Source organism: Pieris napi, chromosome 8 (assembly GCF_905475465.1).
Source record: "Pieris napi chromosome 8, ilPieNapi1.2, whole genome shotgun sequence".
Lineage (NCBI taxonomy): Eukaryota > Metazoa > Arthropoda > Insecta > Lepidoptera > Pieridae > Pieris > Pieris napi.
This window is the reverse complement of record NC_062241.1, coordinates 562,107-576,133: the sequence shown is the minus strand read 5'-3', so window position 1 is coordinate 576,133 and position 14,027 is coordinate 562,107. Positions and strand designations below refer to the sequence as shown.

General features: G+C 33.2%; 1 protein-coding gene across 1 annotated transcript; it reads left to right on the top strand.

Moving 5' to 3' along the window:
* The first annotated feature begins 5,511 nt into the window (after window positions 1-5,511).
* On the top strand, window positions 5,512-13,439 carry LOC125051845 (fibroin light chain-like). Its single transcript, XM_047652428.1, has 7 exons — window positions 5,512-5,613; window positions 9,829-9,920; window positions 10,611-10,806; window positions 10,953-11,096; window positions 12,725-12,822; window positions 12,905-13,049; window positions 13,173-13,439. Exons 1-7 carry the CDS (start codon window positions 5,578-5,580, stop codon window positions 13,266-13,268), a joined length of 807 nt encoding a protein of 268 aa, XP_047508384.1. The 5' UTR covers window positions 5,512-5,577; the 3' UTR covers window positions 13,269-13,439.
* Window positions 13,440-14,027: the final 588 nt, after the last annotated feature.

Here is a 14,027-nt window from a genome sequence, read left to right as displayed (position 1 = left end):
AGCATATATAACACAAAATACATAAACTTATGACATTAAACAAGCGTTTCTAATAAATCATTGCAAATGTATTAATATATACTTACGATTATACACGTTATAATTATAAAACTAATTCTCCACATTTCAAACGTCTAATAAAATGAGAACTTGCTTAGCAAATATGCCTGTGACTGACATACAATATAATTTGGTTAATTTAATGCGAATATGTAGTAATTTTAAACTACATTTATGGACGTGTTCAAATTGTTGAGTTATAACCGTGCAATATTAAAGCAGGTTATACGAAACGGTTATGCTTAAAACGAAATTTACGCTTTGAAATATTATTTAGATAAAATTAATTGTTCGCCTCAGTATAACACATGTATTAATAAATGACAATATATTATTATGGAAGAAATTGTTTGTGTTTTCTATATTTTTGTGCATAGCAATAATTATATAATGGAACTTTATGGGGAAAGCATGCCTGGTTTGCAAACGTGGAGACCTGGTAGCGTAGAAGACGTAATGTATTAAGATGCTAATCGAGGACGAACACCGATAGGCTCACATATGTGTTGCGGGCCTTTAAATCATACCTTTTAAGTAAATAAAATATTTGAGAATAGGAAAAATATTTACTTGTTCGATGTATCTCAGTGCGTTTAAAATAAACATACTATTATAATCTAAATAGTAAGAAAATATGTCATCTTAATAAAGTAATATTAAAGTTTTTTTAAACATTTCAACGAATGCAATACGGTAAACGGAGGAAAATAAGATGAATAGAACATGAAAGGAAGTGGGAAAGGAAGCCTTTACTCATCCTATGAAACGTCGTAGCATCGTAGCAACGTAGCGTATTGCTACGAATTCACGCCGTATAAAAAATAATATCGTAAAATGTGAAGGCTTATGTGTTTTCTCAAAGGAAACGATGACAATAAACGTCTATTGCTAGGCGTTATCTTTTGGGCTGGTATTTTTATGGATTTGGTAAAGTAATATGAACTGTTGGACTATATATCAATATGAAAAGTATACACTAAAAGAACTGCTTTGGAATTTCCTATAAAAAATTGACATGCTTGAAGTGTATGTAACGTAGGCAATTTTCAACTTATCGCAATTTGAATTGTGTATTCACAATTGTAAATTGGCACAATGTGGATAATTTTTTTAAATGTTTCTACTTAAACTTTAAATTATAAAATTGTATTGTACTATACATAAATTGATTTGTTTCATACATGGTGTAGATAATATGCTAATCTTTATATAAATAATTCTACTGTATGTGTATTGTCACTGAACTTCTCTTAAGTGGCTGGACCGATTTGAATGATTTTTTTTGTATGTGTTTGGGATGGTATACAACATATATATTCACAAATCAGCTCGACAGATGGAACTGCAGTCGGTATCCAGATTCATCTATGCAGCAAATCTGGTATATATAAAACTTCTGTGCATGTGTTCGTAATTAAACTCCTAAACGGCTGGACGGATTTTGTTGAATTTTTTTGTGTGTTCAAGTGGAATCGAGAATGATTGACATTATTAGTATTTTGGGTGACGTGTGTACAGGACAACGTCTGTCGGATCCGCTAGTAGTAAATAAATTTTAAATTTGTTCGAGGTTTTTTTTTCTGATTGTGTATACAATCTAATATATAAAATTCTCGTGTTACAATGTTCGTTCCCACACTTCTCCAAAACGGCTTGACCTTCAGTAAGTCTGAGAATCGGAAAACATATATTTTTTATCCCCCTAAATGTTAAGGGTCGTCATACCCCTAAATTTTATTTTTATTTTATAGACAAAACTTTTTGATACAGCATACAAAAATACATACAACTCTTAATTGTCACCCCTCTACGATCAACCCCTATTTTTTATTATAATAGATAGTTATTTTTATTGAACAAAAAAAATGTTTCCTAGAAATAATATAAATAAATAAATATTGTAATAAACCTAAATCTAAATGACACCTTTTCGTTGCCATCTGTTATCAACGTCAGCCAGGCTTATCTTAAGATTCCCGTAACATTAAAATAAAATTTCAGAAAAGCGTTTCCGAACAACAGAAACGGTTGGGAGTTAATAAATAATTTATTAGTCTTATCTGTCGCCACAGGGCAATTCTTTAGCTAAAATATTCAGTCCCATTTCGCTTGTGGTTTTCTTTAATTTTGATTTAAGAGTGATTTTCTGATGATGTTTTAACTTGGGATTTCATTTGTCATTTTGAGATTTATTGTTTATTATTGTTGTATAGTGTATTCACAGTAAATTGTACTTGTCTCAATTCAAGTTAGATATTGCAAACACGAAATACGCTTAAATAATATAAGATTAGAAGAAGTAACGAATTAGTTGTTAATGGACAAGGCGTGTAAACGGAAATCCAGGTTTCATGTCCCACTCAAACATTAATTGTGGCAATTAAGAAGGCACACAAAGCTAATTTTGTAGCTTAGTTTAAAGTTAAACAAAATAATAGTAAAAAATATTACCCACAGACAAATATAAGTTATTACAGCGCCCATGTTCTGCCGCCACTTTATATTATAAGAGAGGATCTCGATCTATTCCTGATACATTTTCATACACCAAAAATACATTTGAAGGGTTTGAATCCGGTACTCCAAACACAAAACCGTACCTGTTTACACGCCACTTTCTATAGAATTTAATTAAATACATCCAAAAAATTCGATAAATTCGGTGATTCGAAAAGAGTTTTTCATATACCAAAAATAAATAGTAAAATTAGATATTTTTTTATGCAAGTTCGTTGCAGTTCTCTCAATATCCCCAGCGCCGACATCGCAATCTTGGAATCGCGCGGAACAAAACCTCATTATTGGAATTGAGATAAAAAAAGAAAGTCAAATCTTTTATTTCAATTAGACCACCTGAAATGGCACTTTTGAACGTCATATAAAATATAAAGATGATTCTAGTTGCACTTCCAAAAGTTTCGTGTGGAGAAAAATGGGCAAGAAACTCCACACTTACTCTTTTAAAATAGGTTGTACAACCTATCGTTGTCAGTATCGCTTTTGGAAGTTACATAGTAAGGCCACAGATCATATTTTATAATATTAAGAACCAGTTAATAATTATACTATTATAAATTTATAGAATATATGTAGTTCTTGTTGATAAATTAAAACAAATTTGGCTGGTAACACCATCTCGTGGTAAAACTGAACAGAGACGTTAATAAAAACAATTACGCTACGTTCATTATCATTCGGATAACCTGAATAAATTCAAGAAATTCTGTGAAATTGTATTCTTAAATCGCCGGGAACTGGACCAAACTCACCGAGTACTAATTAAAAGTTCATTAAAACCCTCTCCACAAAAGAAGCAACCACTTTAACCCTTGCAATGCAGCCACAACTTCTTTTGTATGCTTTGGTAGAGCAAGATAATTTTCAAATGTTCTGTATTTTCGAGTAAAATTAACCGTTTATAAGACTTGCCTCATTGAATGCTTTGTAATTACTACGAAAGTACTTGTCAATGTTTACGGAATAAAAAAATATAGGTATATTAATATTCTTATACTGGGTACATTACAAATGGTGGTACTATGGCGTCTTGCAGGTGCCTGATTCGAGCCTCGGAAACAAAAGTTTTGATTTGATACGCAGAAGGCGTACAATCATCACACTCAGAAATGTTACACCCTATCGGGGCAACAAACCAGACTTGGGTGTATTGTTGTGGATATTAAAGTTACGATTCCATGACAACTTTTTTGTCTAGACCACAATGTCACGAGGTCCGATTGAAAATTCTGCGACAATAGTTTCACACTTTTGGTACATTGATAGGACTTAATTAGCGACTTATAGTACGATCGATCAAACGAGATTTCAAATGAACTTAAACTAGTAATGTTTGAGACATCATAGCTATATTAGTAAGTACAAAGCCACCCATCTCAATGGCTACTGAGTCCCAATATACCTACTGTACGAGTAAGTGTACAAAAATAGTCGTGTTACGAAACAGAGCGCTTTATTTTACTGCCCATTTTCAAGACAACACAATTGCCAAAGAAAGCAAGGCAAACATGCTTTATTTCTTAACCCAAAGGATTTTATATACTACAATTCCGTAAACACATATTTGTTTCAAGAAAACAGTCAAGCGAGGTCTGTAATCCTCTTGATATTTATGTACCGTATTTTCTGGAAAGTTTTACTAAAGGCTTACAAAGACACACAACGATACTAACTCTGCTTAGATTTTCGTCTTAGATAACTTAGTTTTAATATTTTGTTTTATTATCTATATTTATTGAAAAGACAAACATTAATGATGCAGTCTTTTATGCGCAGAGCGCTGAATTAACCACCCCCCGGTAAGAAGAACAGAATACGTCAATTATGGAATATAAGATATCACTTACTCCACGTAATTAAATTTGTATAGGTACACATCCCTACTCACCGGCATAGAAGACAGAAGCTGTAGGCCAGGAGATAAAGCCGGAGTAAAAAACTCTCGGTACTCTTTTAAAATATGAAATCATCGTACAAGATAGAAGAAACCAGGAGGAGGGAGATACGGTTCGCTCTTTATTTGTATTAAATTACAAAACTGAACGGAAACCTCGCAGTCCAGTTTCCGGAAGCGGCACCTGATCACAAGCATGACGTGTGAGCCAGCCATCGTTTTACTCAACCATATTTGAGGGAATTAAACAACAACAGATATAGAGGAAAGCCTCCGTTCGATTAGCACTTCTCCGGCACTTTTCAATCTTCTACAGGACTTTAAAATATGAAACATATATTTACAGTATTCATTTTATATATCCCAACCCATTGGATATGGAATATGTGGCTATTTTCAAAAGAAAGTACGTGATTAGTGTTCCGTACCATTGAAACGAAAATTGTTTCGCAAAGTGTTGAACCCATACCTGTATACACGCCACTTTCTTCTTCTTCACGTCACTTTCACATACAACCAAAAAATACATACGAAAATATTGTCTGTCTGTTTGTTTCTGTATCTATCTAGGCTTATCTTGAAACCTATTCCTAATTATTTTAGGCAACATTTATTTATTAGATGTCTAGATTTAGCGAATTTTTAGAAAAAATAGACCAAAAAAACTTGGCATTCGTCATCCGCATTAAAAAATACAATTAGCCGAAAGGCTGTTAAAACTGCATAGAATTGCATTTTTATATGTCCTGAATTACATACGAAATTGCGGAAACCAACTAGTTCATTATAATTAAACAAAAACATCTTACATTGACTAACATTGTAATCAATTACTATTCATTTAAAACAATTTAATATTTGATAAAGACAAATCAATTAACTCTTTTGTTTAAATTTATTTTAATCCGACATCTTAAGCGTTTTGAATTTTCAACCTTATGTGTTTCTAATAGGGTTTATGTATGTTATACATAGGTAAATATTTGCAGCATTTATTTGTACATATGGGATCAATTTGTATGTATTATTATATAGGTATATATAGGGGTATGTAAGAGTTTATATGTGTATAGTTTATACCGTTTGGTCGTTATAAGACCAGCAAAATGCTGCCTTTTCTATTGGTACTTCTCGCTGCGCAGGTAAGTGATTTTTCTATAAGAATTGATAAGCTAATTAGCTTTTTATTAATACGTAGCTAGTAGCTACTCTATCATTGAGCTCTTGAACTTGAGCAAACTGTAGTGTGTATGTTTGAGAACTTATCTAGACCAACAAATTACAGTTTTATTTTCGTGGTTAGTCTGTCAGAACATGTAAAATATTGTTTATCTTCCGTATTTAAACTCTTAAAAACCCACTATTTTCTATTTCTGTTGAAATATAAATTTGTATTTTAATTAAACAAATATACAGTATTTATATTTTTCTTAACCTAGTATTAACATAGTAAAAATAATAATATTTAAAAATTTGTAAATAGAAAATTAAAACAAATTTAAAAAGTTTGGTCCCTGTGGCAGTGTACCTTTAAAGCTGGCAGCATTTCCTCGCTGCATTGCGATACTTATTCGTTGAGCGAGGAAAGCACCAGCTCTGGGTTCACCGGTACTATCTACCAGATGCCAACTCAAATCCTTGGCACTTGAACCCCACAGCCCAAGGTGGAGGAAAGACTCTTATATTTGAGTCGTTTATTGTTTTTCGCCTGCCCCAGCTTTATTGCTTGTCCGAGGGAAACAAGGAAAAAAGATTAGATTTCTATTTAATATAGATTTGCTCCTATTCATTTCTACACATGCAACTTTCTACCCGTATTCATTGGACATAGCGTGTTTTGAACTATTAAACAGTCAAACAATTTTTCAATTCAAATCGTTAGTTTTTAAGATTAACCAAACAATATTCTATGTATAAAACTAGTGCCTTATTTCTGTTCAATTAATTATTACCTTACGTAAGCCTTTCAAAAAGCTATCTAGTAATTCTTAAAATATGTAAATGCCTATTGAATATGGTAAATAATAACACCAAGATGTAAAGCGATGAATATATACATAGTGATGTTAGTAATAACGCGTTGAATTTACATGAAAATATATCCCCGACATCCTCGCGGGATATCCATGATCCCGTATAGAAATCACTCTGCAAGTGACGGCATCTTATACTCTAAAGGGAATATGATTTAGGAGGTATGGGGAATAGTGAAAAAAGTGTTTAATTATTAATATTAATGCGACAGCGACTTTTCTAAGAAATAGCGCATGAAATCTTCTTGAAAAGTAAAGTCTCTATAAAGTTAAAACTTCTTAAATCTAAAACTTTATTATCACACGGTTTGTTTTAAGATAATCTCCTACGCAACAATTAAAATATGTGATTTTATTATTATAGAAAAATGTATTTAGCATTGTATTTGATTTGAGCAGTGTTGGCCTAGTGGCTTCAGCGTGCGACGCTCATCCCTGAGGTAGGTTCGATAGCCGACTGTGCACCAATGGACTTTTTATGTGCGCATTTAACATTCGCTCGAACGGTGAAGGAAAACATCGTAAGGAAACCAACATGTCTTAGACCCGAAAAGTCGACGGCGTGTGTTAGGCACAGGAGGCTGATCACCTACTTGCCTAATAGATTGAAAAATGATCATGAAACAGATTCAGAAATCTGAGGCCTAGACTTAAAGAATATATGTATTAAGTGTAAATTTATTATAAGCGAATAAAGCAAGGTCATACGATTTCGGACCCTATTAAAAACAGAAACGCAAAATCACCGTCACCCTAGTACTTAGTTTTCCACCTACACAAGACTCGAGATTTTCCTTTGTTGGTGAAGTATTAAAGGACTCTACAATTATTCTATTTCTTAACTATAATAAAAGCGTAATTGCTTCTTTAGTTTTTCACTATCGTACCTTCTGCGTGTTTTCGCTTTTGTATTTTATAAGAGTATGTTTTTAATTTAAGTCACATTTCTTTGTGTGTTATAAAAATACAGAACGATTATCAATTTGTACAGAAAATTTGTTCATACATTATTTTATATCGATTTCAATAAGTTATATTTTTCCTCATCGGACGTCGAATACGAAATTTCACACGTAGGTATCACCTCAACGTCCGTCGTCCCACAACAGAGTATTTTTAAGGCAGTTTGTGTTAACCAATTCGACTTAGGGTCCTTTAATAAAAGAGCGTACAAATTCTTAAATACCGAGCTAATGTGTTGTGAGTCTACTGTCTACGGGCGGTATCACTTAACATAAGGAGAGCCTCTAGACCGTTTGCTCTCTGTTATATATTAAATAAAAGTGTTACTATATTATAATTAAGGCTTCAGATTCTCTGTTTCCATGATAATCTTTTTCGCTGCTTCACAATGCTATTAATATCACAAAAATCCAACATTCAACAACTAAACGCATAAAGAGAATTACGTGTCATTGCATAAATCGTGTTCATAGCCCAGATTGGACGATTTCATCTAACCGTATTACATGTCAATCAACCGTAACGCTAGAATCGAGTGCTTATTGCTTTCGGATTAGGCATCGATTTTTGAACATCGAATTTTTGTATCTTAAATAATTATTATCTATATGGGCTCACTTACTTGTCTTCTTGTCACCTACACGTACAGTGTATAGACATTATATCTAGAAATTGATAGGTATGTCATTATATAAGTTTGAACCAATTTTTTCTACCAAAGGCTTAGCTGTTGATGTGCGTATTACGCATTGCTGTATTATATATTGCGAGTATTGAGCCAAATTAAAATATATATAATTTCTTCATATAGGTAATACAATGTATGTATAAAGGTCAAGATGAAGAAATGCAATGTTTCTGAATATTAACATTTACTGCCAGTTCTGAAATCAAGGTCGGGACGGATGAGAAGAACCCACTATAAATTCCGTCACTCATTGTAAGGAGCAAGCAACACATATTAAAACAATTGATTATAAATAATAAATAAAAATCAATTTGAGTTTAAAACGCGATTCTAACGCAATAATTGTTTCGAGTACACAGAACAATAACCTTTTGGAAGTTGGAAGAATTGATCAGTGAAATAGAGACTAAACATTTCCACCATTGTGATTAGTTAGCACTCGTCATCGTTACATAAAGTTTCAGAAGATGTAAAGAAGTTGATGAAATATTTTTTAAACCAACCAAAGTTCCTTCAATCAAAATCTCACTAACTAATTGTAAGACAGTTGTCAAATTTATATACGTTTCTTTTGATGGTTAGGGCTAACTAATACGTATATTAATTTAATACTACTAGCGCCATCTATGTCTCAGTCTACGAACTTTTCAGCCCACATACACTTAGTACCAAATTTACGCCTGCACTGGTAATTTACAAGCGCGATACCCATTCCAACGTTATTGTATCCAATTTCAATATAAATCTTGTGTTAGTTATATAACGTTCAGTCAATATATTTGAATGGTAATCAAAAGTCGATCCCCGAAATTGGGAATATTATGCGGAAGGCTTGTTAACTGCAGATGTGGAGAGCGGAAATCGTTTTGTAGTGCTTTGTGGTACGTAATTATCATAGAGCAATGTTTTGGCAGGATTAGATTTTGGTCTGTTGATTGAAACTACGAACGGCGTTGTTTGGTTTCGCAATGAGTTTTAATTAGGGTGGCTATACACTTATCTAAATATGAAAATTTATCGAAGAATAAGCCTAATAATTTAACACATATCGAAGAAGAAGTCATATGTCATAGTCAATGTGTCATAGTAATGTCGTAGTTTTTTAATAAATTCTCGCAGCCATACTATGTTGGCTTAAAATTAAGTATATGTACTTATAAAAATGAAATAAACATTAGAAAATGTTATTATAATATATATAATATAGTAACTATAAATAATATAGTAACGAGGGCCAGTAGATATAAAAAGGTTTAATAGAAATTAAAAATAAATAAATCAGTGGCGCTACGACCTTTTTAGGTTTCTGAATCTGTTTCATTAGTCAATCTTAAATATGCAAGAAGGTGATCAGCCTCCTGTGCCTGATACAAGCCGTTACATTTTGGGTCTAAGGCAAGCCGGTTTCCTCACGATGTTTTCCTTCACCGTTTGAGCGAAATGTTAAATGCGCACTAAGAAAGAAATCTCATTGGTGTATAGCCGGGGATCAAACCTACGACCTTAGGGATTGGAGTCGCACGTTAAAGCCACTAGGCCACCACTGCTAGTCAACAACAGTCTATTAGAAATTAAAGATAATTGTTTAAAACTTTTGTAAAAGCAGTATAAATTTGACAGATAATTGTAGTTTATATGTATAATTGTGAATAAAATGCAGATTTTTTGTTCAGAGTGCATTCGCTGCACCCTCCAACGCTGCCGTCACCTTCTACAACACAAATGAAGTTGGTTCAGTCCCAGACAATGGCGGACTCGTAAACAGGTAAAGTTGATTTTTAGTTAACTTTTTTAAACGACCTAAGTTGTTTTATCATGCTTTATTTCCTGGTTAAAATGGCAAGCAGCAGATAAAATTAAATAAACGAAATCCCGACTAAAATGGAGGAAGTTTATATATATAAAGTCTATGTTACATAAGAAATCTTGTACTACACTTTACATTTTCATTTTTAACTAATGATATGATTATTTAATGAATGTATAGCTAAATATCTTTATAGCGTGCCTTGCTACTAAAAGGATAGCCTATTGTTGGTAAAGCACGTAATCCTGACATCATAGTTCATCATCGATTCCCAGCGTAATACTTGTTTCAGCTCGGTAGGCACATAAAGGTTGTCAATATGTTGTGGAACAGTCTGCTGTGAAACAGTTTGCTTCTCAGCATAATGCCGAGCCAGAGCCAGTTTCAACCACAACTCACACGAATTACATTTAACACGTACCTTGTTCTTTAAAAGAAAAAAAAAATATTTTTCATTATTTTTATTTTGTCAGTTTGTGTGTTTGTTTCGTTAGTAATAAATGTTATGTCTATGTCTAATATTGATAAATTAACAAGACACACATTTTTGAGTGATGCCAAACTGCTTAATGCTTAACGGGCCGTACGGCGCCTATTTAAATGTGTAAAATTAAAGGTGCAATTAATAATTATATTTTTTCTCAAAAGCTACATAGTGTCGGGCCCCGTTGACTACTTAGACGGTGGATCCATCCCCCTCTACGCTCAGATGCTACTCCAGATCCTAAACGATTTGGCTAACAGCCCCAACCCAGTCAGCAAAGCCACCGCAGTCATCCAGACCATTGCCGCCCTTGGAGAACTCTCCCACGGTACATCTGGCGACTCTTGTGAAGCTGCTGGTGTAAGTACTATACCAGAACTAATCGTTCAGTGAGTGTGATAACATTTAGGCAAATAATAAGTGTCCAATCAAAGTCCAGAGATTGATTTATTGAGAAATGTTTGACCAACATAACATAATGCGTTCCTTTATTAAATTTTTTCCAGCTCATCAACGCATATGCCTACTCAGCTAAATCAGGCAATAAATCGGGTCTCCGTCAAGCTATTGCCAATTTCGTAGCCCGTCTCTCCAACAACATTGACACCATTGCCCAACTGATTGTCAATCCCAGCGCTGTCCGTTACTCGGTAACTAATATTTAATATTATTAACTACTGTAACAAGTCTTGGTTGTATAGCCAGCTTTTCATGAGTAGTTTGTATCGATAACAGTACAAAAAAATTAACTTAATACCCTTTACACTATTATTTATAATATTTCACATTCTTTAAAAAAAAACTCGCATTGAAAAACGGTTATTTAATTGGTTGTTTGAAATTATAAGTATTTTTAAATAAAATACAGAATTCTTTGAAATAAGAAGGCTAGAATACTACAAAGGAATCGTGTCAAGAAAAGGCTAAGTAAATGCCGCTACTTAGAAATTTTATTCATAATTCGTATTATATTATTATGTATATTGATTTGTAGGATTTTATAACACGTACAGAAAGTTGACAGCAAATTATTACGTTTTAGTTAATACACGATCTATTTATTTAGTAATAATTTTATGCAGAAGTTCCGCACAAACCTTAAAATAGGTAACGATATCAGAATGAAATATGTTTTGTGTTTTAAAGCGGTCTAGTCCACGGACATAGTTTCATTTTGAATAACAAAGAACGATGACATTGTCTCTAACATCTTAAATAAAAATGACAAAGAGAAATACTATTTTCATAGCAAAAATAATTTGGCAAATACGATAGTTATAATATTAAAGAAAGCATTGTTAAGTGCCTATCTCATACCTAATTCGCTGTTTTGCTGGTAATTTTGTTTTTTCTGCTTAACAAAAATTTCTAGTATTTTATTTTATCTTTTAATTGTATTTATTATTATTTTTTGTAACATTTATGTTTACTTAAATTGTCATACATTTTAGAAAAAAGAGTTTGTAACATATTATATCGTATATATCTATAGATTAAAAAATACTCGTTATAAAAAGAAATATATATATATAAAATACAACGCGGCTAAAACCCATGGATTTCAAACTGTTCAGAATTTATTCAACAATTCATCCCGACCTATTCTGTCAGAAATAGATGCATAGCATGAGTTGCAGTTCAATTTACATGAAATGCATTTATCATGTATTGATCGCGTCTTCGTATTATTGTTATTAATGGTTTCGCTGAGGGCTAATTGATAGCTGTCCACACCGCATAATGGATTGTGAAGGATGATGTCGTATGCACTTTTACATTTATCAATGCTTTTAGAAAGCAGAGTTTTACAAAAACTTATTTTTGTAAAACTCTGCGAGGATATTATTAGTAAGAAATCTACATGACAGAACAAGATTTTCTTGTTGTGTTAAATCTGTTAAATTACAACCATAATTAAAACTGATTAAAAATATATGTTTTTAGTTCGTCAGAATTAGATTTTTTTTAACTTTACAACATTTATTGGATAACTCGACGTTTCATGAGCTACTCGTATATACAACATGTCATGCCTTGGTAAATAAGAAAAAAAAACCAGTGACGCTAAGACCGTTTTCTTGGTCCTGCTAAAATGTGCAATTAAGTTATCTAGCTTCTGTGCCCGATACACGTCAACTTTTTGAGTCTAATGCATGCTGGTCTGATAAAAGCCAATATAGTTCATTGGTACACAACCCGGGTTCGAACCTGTGGTCTCAGGAATGAGAGTCGCACATTAAACCACTAGGCCAACCCTAATCAATGAGTGTGGTTATAGGTCGGCCCCCGTGGAAGCTGCATTGGTGGTGGAAGAACCTACCAATTCGAAGAATCTTGGGACGCCATCTTAAGCAGTGCTGCACCAGCTCAATCTGCGTGAGTATTTTATATGTAACATGCATAAGGCGATTAATGTTTTTGATAACTTCGATTTTTGATTAATAAAATAAAATTGTAGGCTCTTGAACGAGGAATACTGCGTGGCTAGACGTTTGTACAACGCGTTCAACATTAGAAGCAACAACGTCGCTGCTGGAGTCTCCGCAGCCGCTATTCCTGAAGTCATCCAGGTTGCCCAGTACGCGCTCCAACCTTTGGCTCAGGTATTTTAGAACACATGATGTAGCATATACATTTTATGTATTCTTTATCGACACTTCACATCGACATCTTTTTGTCTTCACTATTACACTCGCACGTATTAAATGTTTCTATTACGTTTTCAGTTCTTAAGAGCCGTCGCCTCTGGAGAAAACCCTCTTCAACCAGCTGCTGCAGCTAAAGCGGGACTTAACCAAGCTGTTAACAAGATCAAATTGTAAGGCTCAGTCCCATAGTATATAGTATGACCAGAAATAATTTTCAAAAAACAAAATAGACCATCATACCATTCCATATGTATTTCAGTATATTGTTTGTAAATATAATTATTTATGTAAACAACGACCCGGCTTTTATTTGTGACACCGAGTAAATAAAGATGTACCACCCGCTGTCTCTCTTTCATTTCATTCTAAAGTTTCAAATATTTCGTTAATAGATTTTGGTTTACAGAAATGGCACACCCAAAAACTCTTTTTTTTTTCTAGTAAATACTTAAATGTAAAATTATTATTAACGTAGATTCTAATGTACAGCACATTGTTTTAATTCTTTATGATACCTTTTATATACATATAAGAAACACATATTAGCTTTAATCCGCTTAACGCACAACGTTTACAATATTATTGTGCGTCTAAATGTGGAAATTGAGTTCTCACTACATACTTGGTTTTATGGTCTACGTATAAATTCCCAAAACAACAAATAAATCAGTGGCGCTACAACCTTTATAAGTCTGGGCCTCAGATGTTTAAATCTGTTTCATGATCATTTGTCAATCTAATAGGTGATCAGCGTCCTTTGACACACGCCGACGACTTTTTGGATCAAAACCAGTTTCCTCACGATGTTTTCCTTCACCTCTCGAACATTGCACATAGAAAGAACCTTCGAACCTACGACCTCAGCAATGAGATTCGCACGATGAAGCCACTAAGCCAACACTGCTATCAAATGCAGAAGATACCAGTTGTAAA